We start from the raw sequence: 22,976 nt of genomic DNA, 5'->3' as shown, positions 1-22,976 counted from the left end.
TCAACGAATTTGCACCCATGAATATTTTACAACCATTTAACCTCCCTAATTCACCTATAATCGGAACTATGCGAAGGGGCTTGGTAATATAATATTATCATAAAATATAATTCTTAAAGTAGATTTTTTCGGTGCTGTTAGACCTAAGAGAACATAAAAAGACCCGTTCCGTGTAGTGGGCCGGCAATGGGATGATATGAATTGATTTGAGCAACAATTGACGTTAATTTTTAAATAAATTTAGTCTAAGGCCAACATTTTTAATCTCCTATCCCTGATAAATCTCCAGAGTGCTACAATTGAATCGAAATAATCTTTAATTAAAATTATTATTCGAGTTTCAACAACTAAATTAAGTTCACATATCATCTTCATCATCATATAGACCCAGTACAGAGCTCAGGTCTCTTCATGTGATATTTTCTTAGGTTCCCACAGTGAAAGGATTTAGGCCGTAGTCGACCACGCTGGCCCAGTGCGGATTGTTTGACTCCACAAGTATTTCTTACTATGTTTTCCTTCACCGTTGAAGCTAGCGATATTTTATTTACTTAAACCGCACCGTGGAATTTGTACGTATTTCAAGATTTTTAGCAAGGGATTAACAACAAGGCAGGTACCTCATAAAGTCCTTGGACATGCCGTCGCAACAGTCGGGCTCCTCAGGTATCCGCGGCGTGCGGTACCACTCCGTTATAGAGTCGATGTCGTCGCGCGATGAGTCCATACCTTTGTACGGAAATTGATTCGTAAGTACTTGAGGGTAGCACGATAAAAGGGAAGTGGCGGGCAGGGCAGTGGCGTGGAGTTCTTTCACGATACGATAAACATTTAGCTTATTTGCTATAATCTGCGTAAACCAGGATGTGAACCATTTCTATTGTAAAGTAATTTTTCTTTGGTAAGTCAATATTTCCTGAGAATGCCTTTTGGAAGGTCGTACCAAACTGTACGGTAGAATCGCAAATTCTATAATCCTGTATTTTTTATTTTACAAAATTCTATTTTTACTCTTTCGTTACAGAGCATCAATAGTTCAAACCGATCTTCGATTAGACCACGTCTTAAGGACGACTCACGCGAAACAGTGTCGGGTCCTAGCCGAGCATTGGCCGAAGCACGGTCAACTAATATTAGAAATATTTATGGGCACGCTATACCCAGGCGGTACAACGTGAGTGAGTTCATACAAAATACGAGTAATATTAGTTGATTGTGATACAGCCGTCGCTCTAGGGTGAAACATCATTTATATTAAGAGTATAGCTGTGGGACAACTTGTCTCCGAATAAACGAAAAGTTCATTTAATGCAAGAAATATCTAGTACCATCAAGCTCGGTGTCCCGAAGGGGCGGTCGCTCCGTGTCGAGGGAGGTTACCCTGGATGGCATAGTTTCACAACGCTTGCGCAGTGTACTCGAATCTGCTAACAAAACACACCGTTATAGTTCTGAACCGCTTTAACATTCAGTACTCAGCCAACTGACGCCTAAAAAAGAACGACACCTACCTACCCAGCTACAGAGTAAAGTTCGCGATTATTTAAATCAATTTCAGACCAGAATTTGTCTAAGGCATGCCATGAACAATTACTACTATTTCCAATACATATAAAGAACACAATGATATATTACTGATTTACCTACTCTGAGGAGATTTCAATTATTTAAAACAGTAATGCAGGTATTCGAGGCCGCATTTGTTGAGATTTAATTAAATAGAAAAAAAAAAAAACTATAAGTAGACACAGCTTTACATCTGCAGATAAGCTGGGCTGAGAAGTTATGATTTTATGAACATCTATCGAATATGGTCATTACATATTTTTAGATGACGTTGCAAACCTCACAAACTTTGATGGTCCCTATAAACAGGCTAAACCCTGTACCCGTTAAACCTTGCGTATAAGTCTAACAGTCCGTATTACGAGTTTTATATCAAATTTGTTGTCTCTAGAGGCGCTTGCAGTTGATGTATGAACGTACTCGAGCTTATCAAAAAAACCTGGGTACATTATACTCTGACATGTTCCGATATTGAAAAAGTACTCTTACGATTTTTCAAGGTACCGTTATTTTTAAGATCACTGTTGTCATTCATATGAATTTGAAAGCGCTTTCGTATAATAGGGTGGATTTTATATTTGGAATGGCCTTGGAAATGACTAGATATTGAAAAATTACTCTTACTTGCTTGATTTTGTACTTTCAAGGTACCGTTAGTTTTAAGCTCACTGTTGTCAATTATATAAATATGAAAGCGCTTTCGTATAATTGGGGGATTTTATATTCGGAATGACCTTGGAAATGATTATGCTTGGCATCTGGGGCGTCCTTTTGCCCGTGTCAACAGTGGGGGAGGCGAAAATGCTAAGCAAGCACCTTAATATTAAGTAGAAGAACCCACCTAAACTTACCTGTTACATAAAAACTGAGCTCACAAAAAAAACTGAACCAAAAGCCAGCTCCAGGTTTAAACACTTAGATTAAATCTAGCTGAGGTATTAGCTTATAGGTTTCAGCCAAGATAATTTCTGTGTTGCCATGTTTCAACTTTTTATGCAGATAAGACAGATTTATAGTACAGATTGCAAAGCCTGAAGCCAAAACAGTTTTTTAGCAGTATCATTGCTTGCTTTTAATATTACCGAAACTTCTGCATGTAGTAAAAGCTTTGGCTCTCGCCATTGATAATTATTTAAATTCGTACCTTGGCAAGCTTAGACGTTTCGGCTGGAGTATTAGACAAAATATTTTTATTAAATAAACATTAAAGTAGCAATAAACTAAACTAAATCAAAATCCGATATTAAATTTTATTGCCTTGAAATAAAGTTTTTAAATTGCTTTATAACTAAAAATAATATTATGAATTCAGGGATTAAAAATTTATATTTCAATGAAATGCGATACAATTTGGTCCGTCTAAAAATTTCTAGAAATGAGAAATAAGTTTCTTTAACATACAATAGACATTTAAAAAATCTTTATTTACTTTGTTTATTTTTTTTTTTTGAAAATCGACATAAGCCTGCTTTATACATCCATCATCGTTATGAAATGCATCCAGTAACTTTGATGCAGGACTGATACGGACTCTGACCTGGCCAGCCGTACACTCGGCCGAAATCTCCAACATGCAAAATGTACGAATACCATTGAAGTAACCATATTATACTTTCGGTTCCCAAAAGACCGATCCATTATAAGCAGGTAGGTAGGCAGATAGGCATATATTATAATAATTATTAGTACCTTGGCAAGAGCCTGTGAATAGACAAGCATATAAGTAGAAAGCTTCGGAGTTTGTTTGTTATAGCACCATTATGTCAAGTACATTCTGTACAATGTTATTAATGTACAATCTTACCTAACGATAATTTTATATCCTGATTATTTTTATAAATGGCAACCCTGACGCTTGATTATATCATATCAAATGTTTTAAACGTATATCTATAACTTATTTACATAGCTTATATACACATAAAATATACATCTATATTCAGGTTGTGTATTTGTTAAAAATAAATAACAAATACCAAGAAAATAAAAATATAATCAATTATATTGTTTATTAAAATATAATTTGCAAGCACATAACAAAGCATACAAAATACAAGCACTTTCAAGCACATGCATGTAACGCCACAAGCATTTTCCAAAACACGATGGCGTATAAAAGAACACAAAAAAAACTTAAATCGCATAACGAAGTGACAATCAAACTTACGTAAGAGTTGCCAGGTTAAAAATACACACACCCCAACAATTATTTATAGGTTTATATTAGAAATTTCTACCAATATGGTAGAATTCTAAAAACCTGGCAACTCGTAAACAACAGAGGAGTTAGTACGGTGCGATGCGAGTTAGGTGAAGCGATTCGTTTATACATACTCTTCGTATGCGCCGGCGACAGTTTCGACAACCTTGTACCAGTGCTTGCGCGTCGACACCAGGGCGTTTTCTTCGACGACAAATCCATTCCATTGACGGCTTTACACGACGAGTGCATCACTGTTTTCTCTAAAATTGCTCTATCTAACTCGTCCCCCGTCAAAGGGGCTGAGTACGTTCGCCCGTGATGAATCTTTAAGGGTTCTTGAAATAAAGAACAGCCGCTAGGTAGGGAATCCGATCGTTGGTGTGTATTCCCCCTCGCTAACTTGTCGGCTTTGTCGTTCGTTAGTGTGTTATTCGGCGGTTGGTTTTCGGCTGCGGAAAAAACAATGAGAAGCGACACGTAAACATATGGCACCAAGCGTCACCCGGTGCAATGGTGGGTTATGTGATACATGGCTAGACGATGGTACCTGTGGACATTCGATTTTGTGTGACTTTACAAGAACGGCAATCTTGTGTCCTTCTACATTATAGTTGGATAAGTTTCTTTCAGTACATTCAGTCAGTAGACAAATAATAGCGTATACTTAACAAAGCACAGAAACATTATCGCATCCAATTGAACTATGATTGATTTACATAATCCTGAATAAATCAAAATTTAGTCAAATCGAAATTTGGTATCTAGATTTAAAATGCAAATTTCTTTATTTATTAAGTCATGCCGTGCAAGTAAAGAGAAAGAATACGTTAATTTAAATAAATATATTTTTGAAAAAAAAAAAAAACTGTCCAATTAAAAAATAATGTACTTATTTTATTAATACTTAAATAAAATATCACAACGAAGGTACCATTGCCTGAGAGTTGTTATGTTAAATATCAAAACATGACAACATTTCGAAAACTATATTTGTTTATTCCTGAAATTAAATATTTTAGTATCATTCAAGTAGTTACAGAAGACTACTTCACGAGATTCGGTGAAACGCGTCTCTAACGCTCTATCAACTTGGTACTTCAAAAACTTTCTCTGTACAGTGAATGTTGCCATGTTTATGAGTACTGGAAATTATGTATGATTGTCACACTGGACAGTACACTGTTCGAAGGAGCAAAACCATCACCAACAGTCATGCAGACAACAATCATTCTTTTGAAGACGTGGCAAAGCTCGATGCTTTGACCACCATGCTTTCAGTGTATATTTTCTTTAACTCCGTATCCATCGTCCGTGTCCTAGAAATCAATGTTTTAAGTAGCGCTAAGTCTTGATGATCAATTTGGGTGCTCAACACTTCATTAAAGACCTTTGTTCTTATAGATTTTTAATATTTATTTAAATTAACTTCTGTAGTAGTAAAGCTTGGTAATTTTATTAAAGGGAGATTAGTTTAAACACAGAAGGTAACGTAAATAAGATAACGGAAACGATGTCACTTAGCCTTGCAGATAATTTCAGTAAATGCTCTGTTTTTGAATATCAAGTAAAACCAATAAAATCGTGTTAGTTAGCAATATTCTGAAGACCTATAACTCAAAGAAGAAAGCATAATATATCCCCAAAGGAAGACCAAATAATTTTTAAGTATCTAAAAAAACTAGCTTTACACCAGCGTTAAATTAAAAGAAAGTAGCCTTTATTAATCTGGGGTAGTGTACCTTTTTTTAATTAGTATTTTTTTCTTTTGTTTACCAGATCCAAAGATAACCCTTACATACAAACAAACGAAGCAATATTACCTGTTTATGATAATTTAGAAAAAAAATACCAGGAAAAATCGCAACCTAAAAACCCATGCGACGTTTATATATCTAGAGGAAATAATTGCGAAGAAATGACATCATAGCAATCATGAACCAAAGAATTTATCATGTTTTAAACGGGTAACGAATAAAAGAAAAAAATGGCCAGTGATGATAATGATTATTTATGATATCTATTTTAGCGTTTTTCCGCAACGGTGAGATGAAATAAGGCAGGCCAGGCAATGATGGTAAGTTTACATTGAATGACATCGTGTATCCTTTTTTCTCGATTGGTTTTTCGCGAAAAAGTTCATCTTCCTTAACCACCATCAACCTAAAGGCTGATTTTTAAATCGGCAAATAAATCGTTAAGCAACAAATAAATAAGAAAGTTCTTGTATGTATATAGGTATGTGTAGGCTATAAAAATATAATCAATTTAATTCACCAGGGTGGCAAGTGTGAGATTTTCTACCTACGTTTACTTATTAAATCTTGTTAACATAGCGCCATCCAATGACAATACAGTTTCATTGAATTTACACTAGATGACGCTTTTTCTTTTCCATATAAATGGTAGTTAACTTTGGCGCGAAATCATAAGTACACGTAGGTACAAAATCTCGCACTTTGCACTCTGATGAGATGAGAGATATCAAATTTGTGATTGCGTTCAATCTTAACGCACTCTAGTCGTGACGGCAAAATCATCTGTACTTGTATGAAGAAGCGTTAAATTGGTTAACTATTTTTTTTATGGTAATAATTGACGGATCTAGCAGATGGCCCTAAAAACTGAGCAATGCTACTTGGCGGCAGAAGTAAGGATGGCATTAGTAATTACTAGGAAGTAATACCTACCTACACTATTAAATTACCCCAAATTACTCCGTTTTGATACTTGAAAACCCTTGGGGCTCGCTAGGCCTAATTCATACTTTTGTAAACATAGTAACATGAATAGAATGCTATTAATTAATTTATTCCTTATTGGTTTTATCACGAACTGCACGAGACTCTTAATCGTAGAATTAACACACCCAGAAGTCCCACAACTTATAACTTAGTTTAATCGGTTTTTTGTGAGAAACATTCTAATTAGCGCACGCAGCTTTATACGTGGCTGAGTTTGTAATCTCACGTCATATTAATTACGCCTTTACAGTGATTTGAGGTAAAGCGAAGCCCAAATAGTGTTATTTATAAACGTGGCATAACGTCGGAATAGATGAGCAGGGTTTGCCACGTTCCGATATTTTAAAGGTGCTGTCAATTGAAGTGTGCCAAAACAACACTGCTTTACATTTCCGACGCGACGTTATTCCACGTTTATTAGTTAAGCCCGAAAAGGTTTGATAAAAAAAATTTTGATTCAGATTTTTTGCTCGAGATAACCTCATCAGCAGGCTCGCGTATTATTATCAAGTAATGTATTGATCACATAAAAAAGAATGCAAAATGCCTGTTTCCAGTTCGGACACCTTGGGTATTATTTGTCTCTTGCAAATTTGTCCCACTGTCCCATAAAGAATGTATGTCTAAACGCGTAAAAAGTTTCATTACATTACATATCGACAGCGATATGTTAACTAAATTACGATATGTTGTTCAGATAAACGTTTAGCTTGAATCCGAAGAACGTTATTCCTTCAAGAGTTGGGCGGTACATTGGAACATTGCTTCCGGGAATCAGGAGCTATTTTGCGGGAAGGCTTTACTTCGATTGCGTTGTTATTAAAAGATAAGGCGTGCTGTTCAGGCTGGACTTCTTATTAATTCTGGACTTCTTATTTATTAATTCAATTACTTAAAAGTTTTACAACATTGCGCTATTTGAACGATTGATCGTCTTATGTCAGTTGTCACTAAACCTAGTAATAGCTCTAATCGGATGCCTAGTGATTCCTAGACAGATAAACGTTTCACGAACTCTGATGTGATAACTTACGACGTTAGGCGCCGTCTATAGTTGCGACACCGATTTGGCGTCGACACTTGACAGATGAAAAAAATGATACAACAGTAATTATTTGAGGGGCCGTCTGAACGGCCTTCGTGAGATAGAACGACCCTTGTTAAAAGTTTCCTTTACGGGGAAACAAGAACGAATGGATACACGACGTCGCACAAAGCGGAAGTGAGTATGCAATGAGACAGGCCACCAGCTCGCATGATCCTATACTTTGGCACTCCTACCGTGTCTGGGCGTCAAAGGCGCGACGGCCGCGGCCGAGTCGTCAATGGAGCGCGTAGCCGAGCACACGCATTGCCTGATACACGACCCCATACACAGGCTCTTCTCTGCAAGAGGGCGTTCGAGTCACGAAACTTGGAATTGCGCAGGAGTCGATTTTAACGCAACACTTAAGGCGCGGCGAGCTTTTGTATTTCTAGATAAGATTTCCTAAACTAAACCTAAAATTGACGACGATTCTGTTGTACAAAAATCTCCTAGCTATACCAAATTAGCAGGTTAGCAGGTTTTAAGAGCAGTAAGTACTGAATTCACACGCAGTACCTTGAAAAGGATTGCTGTTTGCCCTGTATAGCTGTATAACTCTTCGTGACAGTCTCTTTACAATTAAAGATTATATCGCACTGAAATCAATTTAGCTGATAAGTTTATTATTAACATTTTGTTACACAAATTTAAATGACTTGTACCTTTGTTCTCTTTTATTTATTTCTTGTGTGCAATAAAGTATATTTGTTTTCCTTATTCCTCATAATCGACTATCCTATATATTTTGGGTCACTTTGGTCATATTACTCCCGTTCAACATCATGGACATAGTTAAAATAAATCACGAAAACACTTAAAAAAGACCACGAAGATTTGTGAATATGTTTTCGATAAAATGTTCATCGAATATTTAAAGAAACATTATTAAACAGTCATCTGGTAATCTAATTACTACTAATTTGGTGAAAAATCTATGTCATAAAGCAATATTTATTAATATTTTTTCGTATGTATTATTTTTATGCCCTTTATGCCTTCGCTACTTTACTTCATTTTTAGTAATATTAAGTAATTGTAGTAATAACACAATTAATAAGTTTATTTTAGTAACGAAACTCATTTTTATTTCTTTTTTCTAATCAATTATTTTAAAAGTATAAGTTCTACTCATCATCAAGATGTTTCACATCTGCCGGTCAACTTTTTTCAAAAGCGAACATTAGATTTACTCTGTGCATAGTAAAATCTCCGCAGTACCGTCCACTTTTCCAAATTTCGTGACGCGATCTGTATTTACCTCGTCCATTGTATCATTTCTATTTCCATTTGAATTTTTCACGCTTACTTTAAACAGTTAATTATACACAAATACGATTTTCAAGAATAATGCTATGCTTGGTGGAAATTCGTTCACAAGCAAATTATTAACAATCCTCAATCACAGTACCCTTTGTATAGTATTTGGCCACTCGGAAACGTTGACTCGCTTATACGTATCGGAACATTATACCGTCACAGCAAAATAGACCTAATGTCAGTCCATTAAGAGTCGCGAATTTCGTGCAACAGATTTATATTTTATAAAGGTTTTGGCCTAATGCACTAGCTGTATTATTGTGGACAGATTTGAGCTTTAATAGAATTATCATAAGTTCCATTTCACTCCCAAAGTTCCAGCATTTCATTGCTTGAAAACGAGTCTACTATTGCGAGCGTACTAAGGATACTCTATAATAAGGTGTAACTTCGGTTTTAGAGGAAACTTAATTTAATTGAAAATGAAGGTAATTGGTAGACGCTATTGTGATCTTTCGAAGAGAAAACAATATAATGGACGGAGCAATATAGTTCTTAGGCTAGTAAATATTCGACTCATTTTAGTCTGGCCGTATTTCTTTTACCTTGTGTAGAGTTGTTTAGTTAAATCGGCATCGGTAGTATGTGGCATCTTACTTTAGGGTTAATCTAAACTAATGTATTAGAGGTGTAAAAAAGTTTTTGTGTATCATATAAAATTAGTTTTACTTCAATATAGTTAGTTACTTATAAACTTTTCTAGCCCTTGATAATTTTCTTAATTTAATTGATGAGGTTACCGTAAATCATTTCGTTGATTTAATTTACGGTGACGTTATTATCAGGCAACATAAACAAACAAACTCGGAAAGGCTGAAAATTTTGTTTTTGGTCCTTCGACCCGGACTTTGATATTCGCTTTTGTTAGTCACAAAATCTACTTCGTTACATCTCCAATGTGAATTATTTCTGGGGAAAAAGTTGTTAGTGACATAATAGTACACATTACTGGTGAGAGAAATCTTTTCAACCCGATATTTCTTATGAAATTTACAAAGAGGTATTCCATTTCTAGGTGGAATAGAAAAAAGTATAAAAAGAATATTATTATCATCTCCTTTATATGCCATAGAGTAGCACAAACGTCCGATTTTCATGGGAAAGGTAAATAGAGCATACACCCACCCGCTACACCAAAGCCACCAAAGGGGTGTTGGCAGTTTTAGCGAGATTAATTTCAAATGCTAGCAATGATAAAAGGTAGCTAGTTCAAGTATGGTGCCAGATCAAACTTAATCTAGGAACTCTTAAGATCGACCATCCATTTACAGACTTCAAACTATGTTGCTTTATCAATAAATAACTAATAAATATAATTGATTCGTTCAGCAATTGGATTCAGATATCTAATATTTTACTTATTTAGCAATAGTGTAGGAAATAAAGAATATTATTATTATTATAATAGGATTTAAACTAAGATTTGGAGTAGTGAAAATATAGGTTGAATAGATTTCCCAATATCGAGTTTTAAGCAAGCTAAAATTACACTAAAGACAAAATATTACTATTCTATACTACTAGGATATGCGTGAATTGAATGCAGCATTAAAAGAGCCATGACTACATGAAACTACTATGTACTACTGTTCAACCAACTAAATGACTTGAAATGTTATATGTATGAAAAAAAAAATAAACACATTGAAGGAATCCTAAGTATACATAAGTATATTTTTTATTCTGGGCAGTGTACTGTTTTTTGAAAGTAAGTGTAGTTTTTTATTTCAATTGATTCATTGTTCTACTACACAGCAAATATAATATTGAGAACATAAAGTCGAAGAAATAAATAATAAGATTTAAAAAAAACCGACTTCCATTTGTAAGTAATGGTTACAATTTCCAAAAAAAACTGTTTATTTCGCCATTGGATATACCGCGACACAGGATTTCCGCCTTGAACCTTCGATTATCTCCATCGGAGCCGAACATTTTGATGGGGACCTACCTACCTACGATGCAGTCTAAGATTATAACTGGCTAACTTGTTAGGGATATGTAATTTATCAAATGTCACTTTGCCCGGAGTTAGAAAATTGGCATTGTACTAATAATTAAGATTGTTCTTTTTGGTTTAGACGCGTTAATATTTGGTTTAAGAAAAAAAAAAACTTTAATTTGAAGTACTTCAACTTAGGATTAAAAAATCTTTTAGATTGCTCAGTTCTTCATGAAGGTTCAAGGCTTTCGAACTTTACCGTTCAAAGAGCCGAGCAAACGTAGTAATAACGATGGGATGCGATGCGGTTCGTTGAGTCATAGTTAAAAGTTTATATTATGGAAAAAAAAGTTTAACGCGAACAAAGTCGCGTGGAACCGCTAGTGATGTAATAACCGTTAAACCGTCGAGCTACTAAGTACAAGAGATCAATGCCCGTCGAAACTAGATGAGTCACGCGGAAAATTATAAAAGGGATCAAATGACCTTCGATTAGTTCATAGAATTCGCGGCCCCCGGCCCGGCCGCCGCTCTCCGCCCCTTATACACGAGTATTGCAGATACAATACATATTTATATTGTCATCATGAAAGCTGCCCTTTCATAGTTCAAACAATTTGCCCTGTTTTATTTTTTGTATGTTTATATATACATGGTGGCCGGGGAATTTATTTATTTATTTATTTGGAACAAAGTTACGAAACTGATGATTTTATATATACAACGTGTAAATAGAAACCGGAATAGTACTTCACAAGTTTTTTAGGTACATTGTTAACTGTCTTTGAGACTTATCTGTGAAACCGAAAACTTAATAGATTTTGAGTAAAGCACTGCCATATTTTTTCAGAAAGAAATCAGATACAGCCCTAACATCACATGCAAAATTAAAATCATGTGACTCCTGTCACTTTATTAGGTATGCGTCGCGTATCGTGGGTACTATGCGCGTGTCAGTCTTATTTTGATTTAATATTTTTACAGTGCGATTCCTTATGAAAATATACTTATGCATCCTTCAATATTATTTGTAATATAATGCATCTATGTCGACCTCCCTGGCGCAACGGTGAGCGCTGTGAATTAAAGTAGGCCCCAGGTTGTTTGGTTTGGGTTGTTATATTTAATGTTATTTTATTATTTCATTCCGGTTGGTCCCATTTAAATTGTATACGATCTGATTGAGATCTTCGAAGATAGATTACAAACCTTTTGTATAAACAAAAGCAAATTACGCAATCATTGCAATAGTTCCGTAAACAGTGCTATTTTAATCATTACATACAAGTACATGGAAGTCGGTTTTATTATTTTTCAAATTCTTTTATTTATAAGTTACCTATGACTCTTTGTAAAAATAGATTATATATGAATTTATACATATCCATTTTTTACTTTATTGTACTGATTCTTATTGAACGATCTTATTTAATAACTGTGTTACATCTTAAATCACACAATCGATAATTATGCCGTTGTAATCACGAGTATCGTGATATTTATCGATTGTCTGATGCTTGACTTGTGTCAAAATATCTCTCCAAGTTTCTACCCACACATAGCTAATGGCTCACGTAGCCCGTATTCTAGAATAGGCATTAAACCGACAAATTATATAAAAAGAAAAAAAACCTCCAATACCAGTTGTAACATTTACAACTCGTAGTAGTTTTTTATAACTCGTATCGGAAAATTTTCAATATTTATATTATCGGCTTAAATGCCTACCTTAGTCACACACACGGTGCAAGCCACTGTATATAGCACCAGTTTTACCCTTAGTTGGTGGGTAAACTAGCCATGTCACAGACTTATGGAAAAATTAGATGACCATATTAAAAACTAGCCCAATTGTATTTCCTGATAAGGGTATCAGGAAAAACAATTGGTCTTTCCTGGAAGTTTTTTATTTTTTATCAACTATCTTTCCAGTAAGACTGTCTGATTAAGATACATAGGCATAGACCCTTTTTTTTTAAGTTATCTTTTTTTCTTTTTCGGTGTAGCCCTTTTTACTCACCATTATAGAGGCCGGCGCGCCCCCTCCCATCGGAGTAGGTCTGGCGGCGCGCGGGGAGGGGGTTCGAGCTGTCCAGCAGCGAAGACTTGGCGGGTACAACTATGTGATCTCTTTCGTTTTCATTGTCCTTTGCGCAGTTTTTCATTGCACTGAAAAGGGTACAAGTGTGAAGGTTATACAAGGCTGGGCCAATTAATCCTATGTGAACCCTCCCCTTCCAGCGGGGGGCCTTCGAGGCGTTTATGGGAATAAAACTGAGATAGGGTAGCAGCGTCCTCTGTGCTACTACTACCATTACCTGCGATCACCTACCCGTCTGTCTGGTTTGGTGATTAAGAGCAAAACCTCAAGTTGGGAGAGGCTTTTAGTCCAGGAGTGGACTGTTATAGGCTATTGATAATATTTGTTAGATATGCTCTAACTAGTAGAGATATCATGCCAATTTCTGCCGCAAAGCAGCATTGTTGCAATGCGTTGTTCATATGCGATGGCTTCCTACTTAACATCAGCAGTCTTCTTGGTCAGTCAATTATTATTAAAATTTTCAAATGGTAGACTTGAATGAAAAGCGGTCAAACGGGCAATTGAAAATTGGTGTCCCACAGGGCTCTTTATTAACATATTTTGTATTCCATATTTACATTAATGACCTTCCGTACGTTGCTAAGGACAATGATGGGATATTTGTGTTTCCTGATTACTTATGTTTTAAATTAATCGAAGTATTAATGTAATAAACAATATACACTTACAGTAAAATAGTGGAGTGCATGCTCTGCGCGATGTTGGAGTCCTCGGAGTGCATCCAGAGCTCTCCGGCGCCGGTCACCGTCTGCCGCCCGACCTCCATGTAGAAGAAGCACTCCGAGTCACCGCAGCTGGAACAAAACGGCGTTATACCAGGAATACACCATGACGAATATGTATGTTATGTGCATTTTAAGCAATTATAATATCTTTATTTAATCAAAAAAACGTATATACATTTCATTGGTGTAAAGTTCCTGTCTCCTGCGGTAGTTTAAACTGTGTTACATGCCTTCCCTATATCTATGGTCTAATAACAAACGTTTGACAAATAAACAGGCAAATTATATGGGTAAAAAGATATGAAAATAGGATGATATATATTTTTGACGTGGGTGCTTAGGTACATTTGATTAAGCAAGTGTTACTTGCTTGAATGGCGAAGGAAAACATGATGAGGAAGCCAGCATTCATGAGAGTGAGAGTTCTCCGTCAAGCTCTCAAACGCGTGTGAAGTCCAGCAATCCGCTCTTCCACGGCTTGGTGGAATTATGATTTTGTGTAAGTTGATAGCACTTCGATTACTTTGGGTCGACATCCCTAATTTGCTAATTCCAGTTTTTGACAATTTTTTATAGACCGTTAATCGAACTTCCTCGAGGACCTCCTGATCCGTATTGTGACCTCATTACTCACAAGCCAGATGTAAACCTAATTATTAATGAAATACGTAAAGTTACGTACGTACGTACGTTTTGTAACATAATTTTCACAAGTTAGTACAATCACCGTTTTGTTTTCACTTTAAAGTTTCCAAATCAACTCGTTCTTTCTACATTTTGTAAGTTTTCCCAAAGTTCTTGCCTACTTACCGTCTTATATTCTTCAAGGAGTACTCTACTCGTTCCGGTATGCCAAGGTCGCAGATGAAATTGTTATGGCTCTTGATTTTGACCAGGGCCAGCGTTTTGTCCGTGAGGCACAGGTTGTACAGACCCTGGATGTTCTTCGAGGCACCGAGACCTTTCTTCTGCACGTTTACTTGCCATACATGTTCTGAAATTGACATAACGAATTATTTCCAGGATAAGCCGTAACTGATTAGGGAAATTTGGAGGACGTTTCTTCAGCGATATTTAAATCGCTTGATTACAATAGCAGTCTTTGCCACTGCATTATGTTATAATAGGAATCGTAATAATTATTCAAACACATTTTTAAATTTTTAAAAGATTTTATGAATAATCTGCAAAAATATTATAAAAAAAAAGGATTTTAGTTATTATTTCACCATAACCATGTTTTCTGATGCAATTAATAAAATATTTATGCGTAGATAAACCGAGCGGACTGCGGAGCGGCACTGATCTTGTTGACACTGACGCACGCAGCGTCAACGCTGACGAGTGCAACGACGTCACGGTACTGAACGAAGGAGTACTGACCGTCACGTGTTGACTCTGAAGCACGTGGCGTCAGCGCTGATGAGTGCAACCACGTCACGGTACTGAACGAAGGAGTACTGACCGTCACGTGTTGACTCTGAAGCACGTGGCGTCAGCGCTGATGAGTGCAACCACGTCACAGTATTAAACGGAGGAGCACTGACCGTCACGTGTTGACACAACTACAGATATGCGACTATATTATGCAACTATATTATAAGATTATGTGGAGGACGGTAGGGAGTTTATTTAAGTTTATATATATCCTCTATTAACTTCAGATAAAGAATGTACAGCACATACGAGTAAGTGAATAACATTACGCAAGGGAATTACCCCAAAACTATACCTAATCATATCAAAAACATTCGGTATTTAAACACAAACAGTAAATCGCAACATCATTCACGCCTCTCCGTACTCTTCCTGCCTAACTGAAAAGTTCTAAATCGGTTGATTTTTTCCTGAGCTAAGAAAAAAGTCCAGATTGCTCCTTGCAAATAAGCTACCTTCAGAAGGATCTGCACCACATCTGATGGTAAGTTCTGACATAACCTAAGGTGGAGCGCGCTAGCCTAGTAGATGCATATTCACCCTTGATTTGAAGGTACTCATATTATAGGTCGCGCGGAAAATGGAAACTGGAAGGGCATTCCAGATTTTTGCGGTTCGATGGTAATAAGGTGAGGGGACAACTAGATCAAACAGTTTCTGAGCACACTCTCCGAAGAAAATCTTATGGAATAACAAAAGGCAGGCCACCATGAGACAATGCTCCAAGCTCTGAAGCTTCTTATTGGCTAGGTCGATGAGTCTTCTAGCTCGGCGATCCACTGAATCCAAGGCGTCAAGCCGGTACTTGGCGGAGCCAACGCATAAATGGGAGCAGAACTCCATGCACGATTGAACCTCAGCTTGGTGCTTCGCTTCGTTCGTTAGGACTATATTTTTACTGCAAAGCTCTGGAGCGCGTTCTTTAGAAGAATAAATATGCATATTCTAGGCGCTCCTTAACTTAAGCTGCATCATTACTTTACATCAGGTATGTCTGCGACCATTGCGCTGGTCTATGCATATGTATAGAAAAGAAATTTAAGTACTATAAAATCACGAGACTGTGTTTCCGGACTTCCGGACAGACAAAACAACATGTTCGCTATATGCGAAAGTTTGTTTTTGGTTTGTTATTCTTCCACAAAACAACTTAGTATAAGAAAAATGTTCCTCCGCAATTTTACACAATATCCTCCGTCGCCCTGCGTCGCATATCCCGCCCTCTCTATTGCGTTTAGGGACTTCGCTTACTTGCCTCGGATAGGATAAGGATCGTAGGATTTTAAATAAACCTTTGGCATGGGCAAAAAAATTTTTACTTCTGATCAATATTCGAACAAGTAATAACCCTTAAAAGACAGCCGAAGGACGAGCGATTCAACGTGGTGGGTCGGAAAATGCCGTTTGTATAGCTTCCAGACATTAACGAGTTCTAACAAACAAACAAAAAAAAACACCTCTGCTTTATTATTAATATAGACTATAGATATATGTAGATTAACATTAGGTGGACCGTACATTTGGTCAGCGATGATAGATGAATCATGAATCTTCAACGAAAAAACCCTAGTGACGATAGCTTGAAGGTCAAAAGTGGCCGGTGGTAAAAAAACAAGTCTACGGCTACGTAAGAAAATAATTGACAAAACTTTTTACAGTCTAGTTAGGTGTACCTAACTGGTTTGCGCTTTCGTTTAATTGGTAACAAAAAAAACCTAAACTCATCTAAACTTTAAAAGAACTTTTTGAACGCATAGTTTGAGACCTAGGATGATGATTCGTATTTCTAAATTGTTGTGGGTCTCTTCTAAGACCAAGACGCGTATGGAACCCTCATAGCTTTAGTTTTAGGTTTGCGAATATAGTTATCACCATCATCTCACTACCATGTAATGTACGCATCGAAAGTGCCGCCTATGGCCTATACTTGAATAAAGATATTTTTCACTTTGACAGTACAAAACTGACATCATAGTAACTAGTTAACGCAGATATCAATAAAATCCATGACTAACCTAATAAAGTTTATGTTTTTTTATAAACACGCACTGCGCATGCGCATCGATACGATTTATTTCCGACTAGGTAGCTGCTGCCTGCGTTTTTCGTCCGCGTTTATTACGGTTTTTTTACAAGTCCCGTGGGAAACGTTTATTTTCTTGGGACCGAAAGTAGCCTATATTACTCTCTGTTCCTCCAACCAACTCTATGCCAATAATCATGTTTATTTGTAGCTTAGTTAGGACGTGAAGGAAGGACAAACAAACAGTTAAGTTAGTAAGGATAGCAAGTTAAACCACCAATTAAAAAGATAGTATTACTCCACGAACTTCCCCGAAATAAAATATTATTATTTTACGTTTCTTTTTTATTAAATCTTTAAAAACTTATCATTGGAGGTAACTACTATATTGTAAGAAAATCGTATTCATTAAGTGCTAAAGCTCTGCGATTATTAAACTCGATTATTTTTTATCTAAATGGTATAACAACCTGGCATAGGTTGTTATACCTATTTAAGGAATTAAGCGCACATTTATCCAACGTAAATTCATACGTCATCATCATCGTCACTATCAACCTATTACCGTGCCCACTACAGAGCACGGGTCCCCCCTCTCAGAATGAGTAGGGTTTCAGGCCGTAGTAGTCCACCAAGCCGTTCTATTTGCTTTACGATTAGATTTAAAATTCGTTTTTCAAAACAAAACGCGATTAAACTAGCTTACACAATATCGGATGAAGATAGTTAGTGCATTAATATTTATGGGACCCTTACTCATCATACATCGTGCACCCACCATGCTGCTCCACGCATGTTGAAGAACAATTACTGTATTCTTTTTATACAAGTATTGTAAAAGATATAACGTTTTAATGACTGCAAAAAGCCTCTTATTATCCCCGCTAAATATATTACTACTACGCAAAAACGGCCAATGAACTCCAAATAAGCAAATTAACATTTGAAAAAAAAGTTACGCAACGCCTCAGTATATCATTCAACCTTTTAAAACATTGGAGTGCCAATTATATTGTATAATTTATATCGCCATACAATATTGGTAGGCTTTAGGGTTGTCACATGCAAGAAAAATACAGCTTGAATAATTCTTTTAGCTACTTTTGTTATGGCCTTTTAGTGAGTGGTTTTTAGAGGTTTGATTCAAGGTGCAAACTAATTAATAAATCATTTTTTTTTTGCGTCTTTTTTAGGGTGACTATGTTAGTGTCTAGTTACCACTGGCAAAGTTATTCAGCATTCAGTTTCCATAATTTATAGTCAATTCAACTGTCCAAGTAACAATTTAAGACTATGCAAAATAAAACTATTACAGTAGTTTCCCAAAGTTTTCCAGCCATTTGACAACCCTGAATGGTACTGTCATTAACTTAATTGAGATTGATAATACAACATTGTTTACTTATTATCAGAGTGCCATAGTAAGGTCAGTGACATGTTGCCTTGAGAACACTATGAATCTATGAGTACTATTCCATACTTCTACTAAATAGATTACAGTTTATTGATTCCTTATAGGGTAAAATATTTAAAAAAACTTCAAACGAGACACCACTACTAAGCTTTTGCTCCTTTTTAAATAAATTAATAAATGTAAAAATTAAACAGTCAAACTTTTCACAGAATACATGTTACTAGGTACATTATATAAAAACTAAAGAAGCTTTAAACCCAGCCCACTAAATCTTATTTAAAGCAAATTTCAAGGAATGGTAAGATTGTTGTGTACTCAGTCCAGCGACTACTATCTAGATACATACTACTATATATATCTAGTACTTTAAAAAATTCAAAAAATTCAAAATTCATTTATTTCAAGTAGGCCTAATATAAGCACTTTTGAAACGTCAAGTCTGTCTGTGTGTAGTGACTCTACCACCGGTATGAAATAATAATATCCTTATTCACAGATATCCTTACAAATACCCTTACAGAGGGTTTAATTCACAGAGGGTGTCAATACATTGGCTTAGGTTTGAAATAAAATATCTCACAATTCTTGCAGTGTTGTTAAATAAACAACTAATATTGCTTATAGGTGGTGCATGATGATTGAGGGACTAAAAAGTGGCAAGTAAGTCTAGGCGATTTCTATACACTCTAATAATATAAATTATTTTATTTTTCTTCTTTACATATAAAAAACTCCAAACTTTGCAAACTTCAGAAAGTTAGAAAACTGTTTATGTTAAGTTCTTTTATATAATGCAGCACTTGACCTAGTAACCCTGATTTAAACTTCCATTCCCCATTTTAGCAAAAAAAAAACTGTGTCAGTTAGAGAAATTTTTTTCTTCTGCTCTAATTACACTTCTATCAATGAATTTAATACAAGATTTAACTATTTGCATACTTGGAAAATCCGGATTAGATCAGAGATTTATAGTTCTGTAAGAAGTTTTTGGGAGTTCAAAACTCCTCCAAGTTAGCACACTTCAATAACAGCTTCATAAACAGCTTTATAATACTTTAAGAGAATATTTTGATTTAAATTAAATTTTGTTGTAGAAGTATATAAATAAATTATGAAGATAAGATACCAATACATTGATAATGATTGATTTGAATCAGTTTTGCTCATGTATAATATAATACAGGCTATCTGATGATTCACACTTCACTGTAAATAAGATTAAAAACAGGAAAACAACTTGTGTTTGCGTAAATGTGCAGGGTAAATAAGGCTAATTTAAGCTGCATCAGGAAAAACATAATACAATTAAGTCAATAAATTTTTTTTATGAATACTCCAGATCTAATGATTTTCAAATTTATTCCCAAAATACTTGGATCAGCCGGATCTAAGAAGTTAAAATTAATCTTTCAAAATGTAGGCAGAAACTGTAACATTCCGACTCTATAAATAAGTAAAGAATAACAAAATAAAAAAAAAACTAAACAACTTCAATATGTTATGAAAGGTTGAAAAATATAAATATTTCTTAATATTGCACTGATTGAATATGATGTTGTTTATTGTAGCAATCCATTAATTCATTTTAGAATCACTGCATAAAGATTAATACATATTTTTTATGTCAGTTATGGTTACTTCATAACTCATAACTTTGTTAATTATGCTTAGGCAAAATTTACATTACATATTGTAGTCCGCCTAAGCAAATTGAAGTGGTGATAGTCTAGTGGTTAGGACTTTCGAGGGCCAAGTTTGAATCTCAGTATGCACCGCTAACTTTTTGAAGTTATTTGCATTTTATGCAATTAGAATATCACTTGCTTCACACAACACAATGAAGAAATACATTGTGATGAAACCAAGTGCAAGGTGCACAGTTAAGCAGAGTCTCCATAACATTCTCAAAGGTGCGTGTGTGTGTGAGAGGTAAAAATAATACAGCCTTGTAACCTTTCTCATGACCTGTGCCCTGCAGTGGACCGGTAATGAGTTTGTAATGAATGAATTGTAGCCCTCCCAAGCAAAAAGAGAGCGGTAACAGTTCTAGGCAAGTGGCCTGTGTCCAGCAGTCTCTGTTTCACATTATTTAAACAAATGATAGTAGGTTATGTGCACATAATGCTTATGCAAGAATGAATACTATGTAGGTACTTAGGAGTCAATATCTTTAATCTGTCGTGCTTGCTTTTCTTAAAGTGGATTTAAGAAATCCTAACTCACACAATGGAGTACATTGTTATTGCTATTTATATTAGCTTTAGTGTAAAGGTAAAGAATGTAGTTATTACCATCATCTCATCAATAATGGAAAAAATATTAATTAACATTTCTTACGTAGCTGTGACAGGCCTCCATGAATAAAGATTTATTGAATTGTTGTTTTTATATTTGTTCCTCCTTAGCTCAAAAGTCTATTGGATGGAAATCTAAGTGGCATTAGCTTTAAATCCAACCTGTTGCACTTTTGCCTAGGGTGACTGAACCTTACCAAATAAGATAGGGTGGTGTGTTTTTTTACTGAGAGAATTATGGAATTTCAGGTAAGGATTTATCAACAACGTAACTTCTTTATTTAAATTGTAATATGGTGTTGCATTATTTTTTGAATTAAGATTGGTTATAAATTTAAAATCTTGTCAGTATTCATTTGAATTGATTCTAACAAAGCTAAATGCTTCATCATTTAAAACTCGCTACAACTAAATAATTTTATGAGTTTTTCTCTTTTATAGTTTTAGATTTAATTGTACTTAGTTTAAGACAGTGTCAAAAATTAAAGTGCAATGAATTAAAACAAAATAATTGCATTTGATTAGAATGGCTGGCAGTTTCACTATTGCACTATTTCAAGAGTACCATGAATTATACCAGTTTAATTCATGGTACTCCAACAAGGGTGATGAAAATAATGTTGAAAATAAACACGATTTTGGTGTGATGGCTAGTGTAAAAATTGTTACTTACGTATTGGATGGAGCAGCTCATCTCTGGTGTCATCTGATCGGAACAGCTTGAGGATAGCTGAGAGCCAGGAGTGTAAATCAACTTCATTATCAGCCACTATACACAGTTGTTCCTCCTTAGTGAACAAGGCTATCACATGCTTCTGCTTCAAGTCCAACCTTCGGGTTATGTTGTAGCAGCTCTTGAGAGACAGCACGCGTCGCGGGTTGGCTCCTGAGCGGAACTTCTTCTCCGACTCGTAGTACTCCAGCCGCGCGGAGCTCACAGGGGTTTCGGCGCGCAATACGAAGTATTTCTTCTTCATGGTCTTCAGTTTGTAGAGGTGGCCCTGCCGTACTACGGCGCCGCCCTCCGAGCTCGCCGCCATATCAGCATCAGCCCTGGCACAAACACGGCGGATAACCTTGAAGTTGTTTACGCACTGTGATGAAAGTCACTAGCCTGTATTCTTGCCGTCGACGCGACTAAAAATATGTACTATCTCTTTTCAATAGTGCGTAAATAGTAAACTCGTCGCAACCAACTGCGAAACTAATCCGCACACGAGCCAGTCCTGGCGGCGCCATATGACCGCCCGTTCTATGCTAAATGCTAATAGCGCTAAAACCACCACCGTCGATCCACGAACGAGATAACGGCCGATAATTCCGCAGCAATGCGGTGTGAACCGAAATACAATAACAAACGGTTTTCAATCCATAATTTTGTACGCTCGCTATTACACTCGGTCATTCACAGATACACGAGTTTAGAAAGAGATAAAGATAAAATCATTCATAGTAAACGTAATCCGCACGCCCTTCCGTAGGAACGCAGGGCATGGAAGTCACGCCGTGGACTTGCCCATGCCTTCGTGCGACATCAAAACAATCAATCGTACGCGCCACACCGCACTGTTACTGAACTTTGCGATTTTAGGAAACGAAAGAGTCAAATTACACCACAACGTTTGTATGTTATGCACTTGATTTATAAAACTCCTGTATTTGCGCGTCGTTTTTTATTGGTTCCTCGCTATTGCGTGTCATTTATTCGAACGACGATTACGAGAAAATAGTGCCGTATAATTCGGATACACGGATCTACATTAGCATCACAAAGTATAAAAATGTCAAATTCAATCTACTACATATATACGTACTCTAAATTCATATTAGAATCGCATAAGTTTGTATGTTTGTTTGTTTGTTTGGTATTTTATTTTCTTGCAAGAATATATATTCGCTATATATATACTTCCGAATATACTTCCATCTCATAAAGTATTACTGTTATTCAACAATAATATTGGGACGATAAAAATTATTATTGTTCTATAAATTAAATAGAACTCCCCTTTCAAAACTAAGAAGAAAATGGAGTTTGACGCCACCACGCTGCGCGAATATGGATTGGTGGGTTAGATATTGAACTCCCTTGGCTTAATATTCTCTCAAACTTTTTCGAGGTG

At 35.9% G+C, this 22,976-nt stretch overlaps 1 protein-coding gene across 10 annotated transcripts in view; it reads right to left on the bottom strand.

The window, feature by feature from the left end:
• LOC120631053 (insulin receptor substrate 1) overlaps nt 1-22,568 on the bottom strand; it is a 28,962-nt gene extending 6,394 nt beyond the window's left edge. For 3 of the 10 annotated variants that reach the window (XM_039900455.1, XM_039900456.1, XM_039900458.1), the window contains exons 1-8: nt 21,527-22,568; nt 14,496-14,679; nt 13,629-13,754; nt 12,877-13,025; nt 7,792-7,896; nt 3,901-4,218; nt 1,329-1,427; nt 621-729 (exon numbers count right to left, since the gene is read on the bottom strand). In XM_039900455.1, coding sequence (XP_039756389.1) covers nt 621-729; nt 1,329-1,427; nt 3,901-4,218; nt 7,792-7,896; nt 12,877-13,025; nt 13,629-13,754; nt 14,496-14,679; nt 21,527-21,893 — 1,457 coding nt within the window. In that variant the 5' untranslated portion in view covers nt 21,894-22,568. The remainder of the gene's footprint in view (nt 1-620; nt 730-1,328; nt 1,428-3,900; nt 4,219-7,791; nt 7,897-12,876; nt 13,026-13,628; nt 13,755-14,495; nt 14,680-21,526) is intronic. The other 7 variants (XM_039900461.1, XM_039900462.1, XM_039900459.1 and 4 more) reach the window with 5 other exon arrangements.
• Nucleotides 22,569-22,976: the final 408 nt, after the last annotated feature.

The sequence above is a fragment of the Pararge aegeria genome, chromosome 17 (assembly GCF_905163445.1).
Source record: "Pararge aegeria chromosome 17, ilParAegt1.1, whole genome shotgun sequence".
NCBI classification, from domain to species: Eukaryota; Metazoa; Arthropoda; class Insecta; order Lepidoptera; family Nymphalidae; genus Pararge; species Pararge aegeria.
This window is presented reverse-complemented; position numbering and strand designations above follow the sequence as displayed.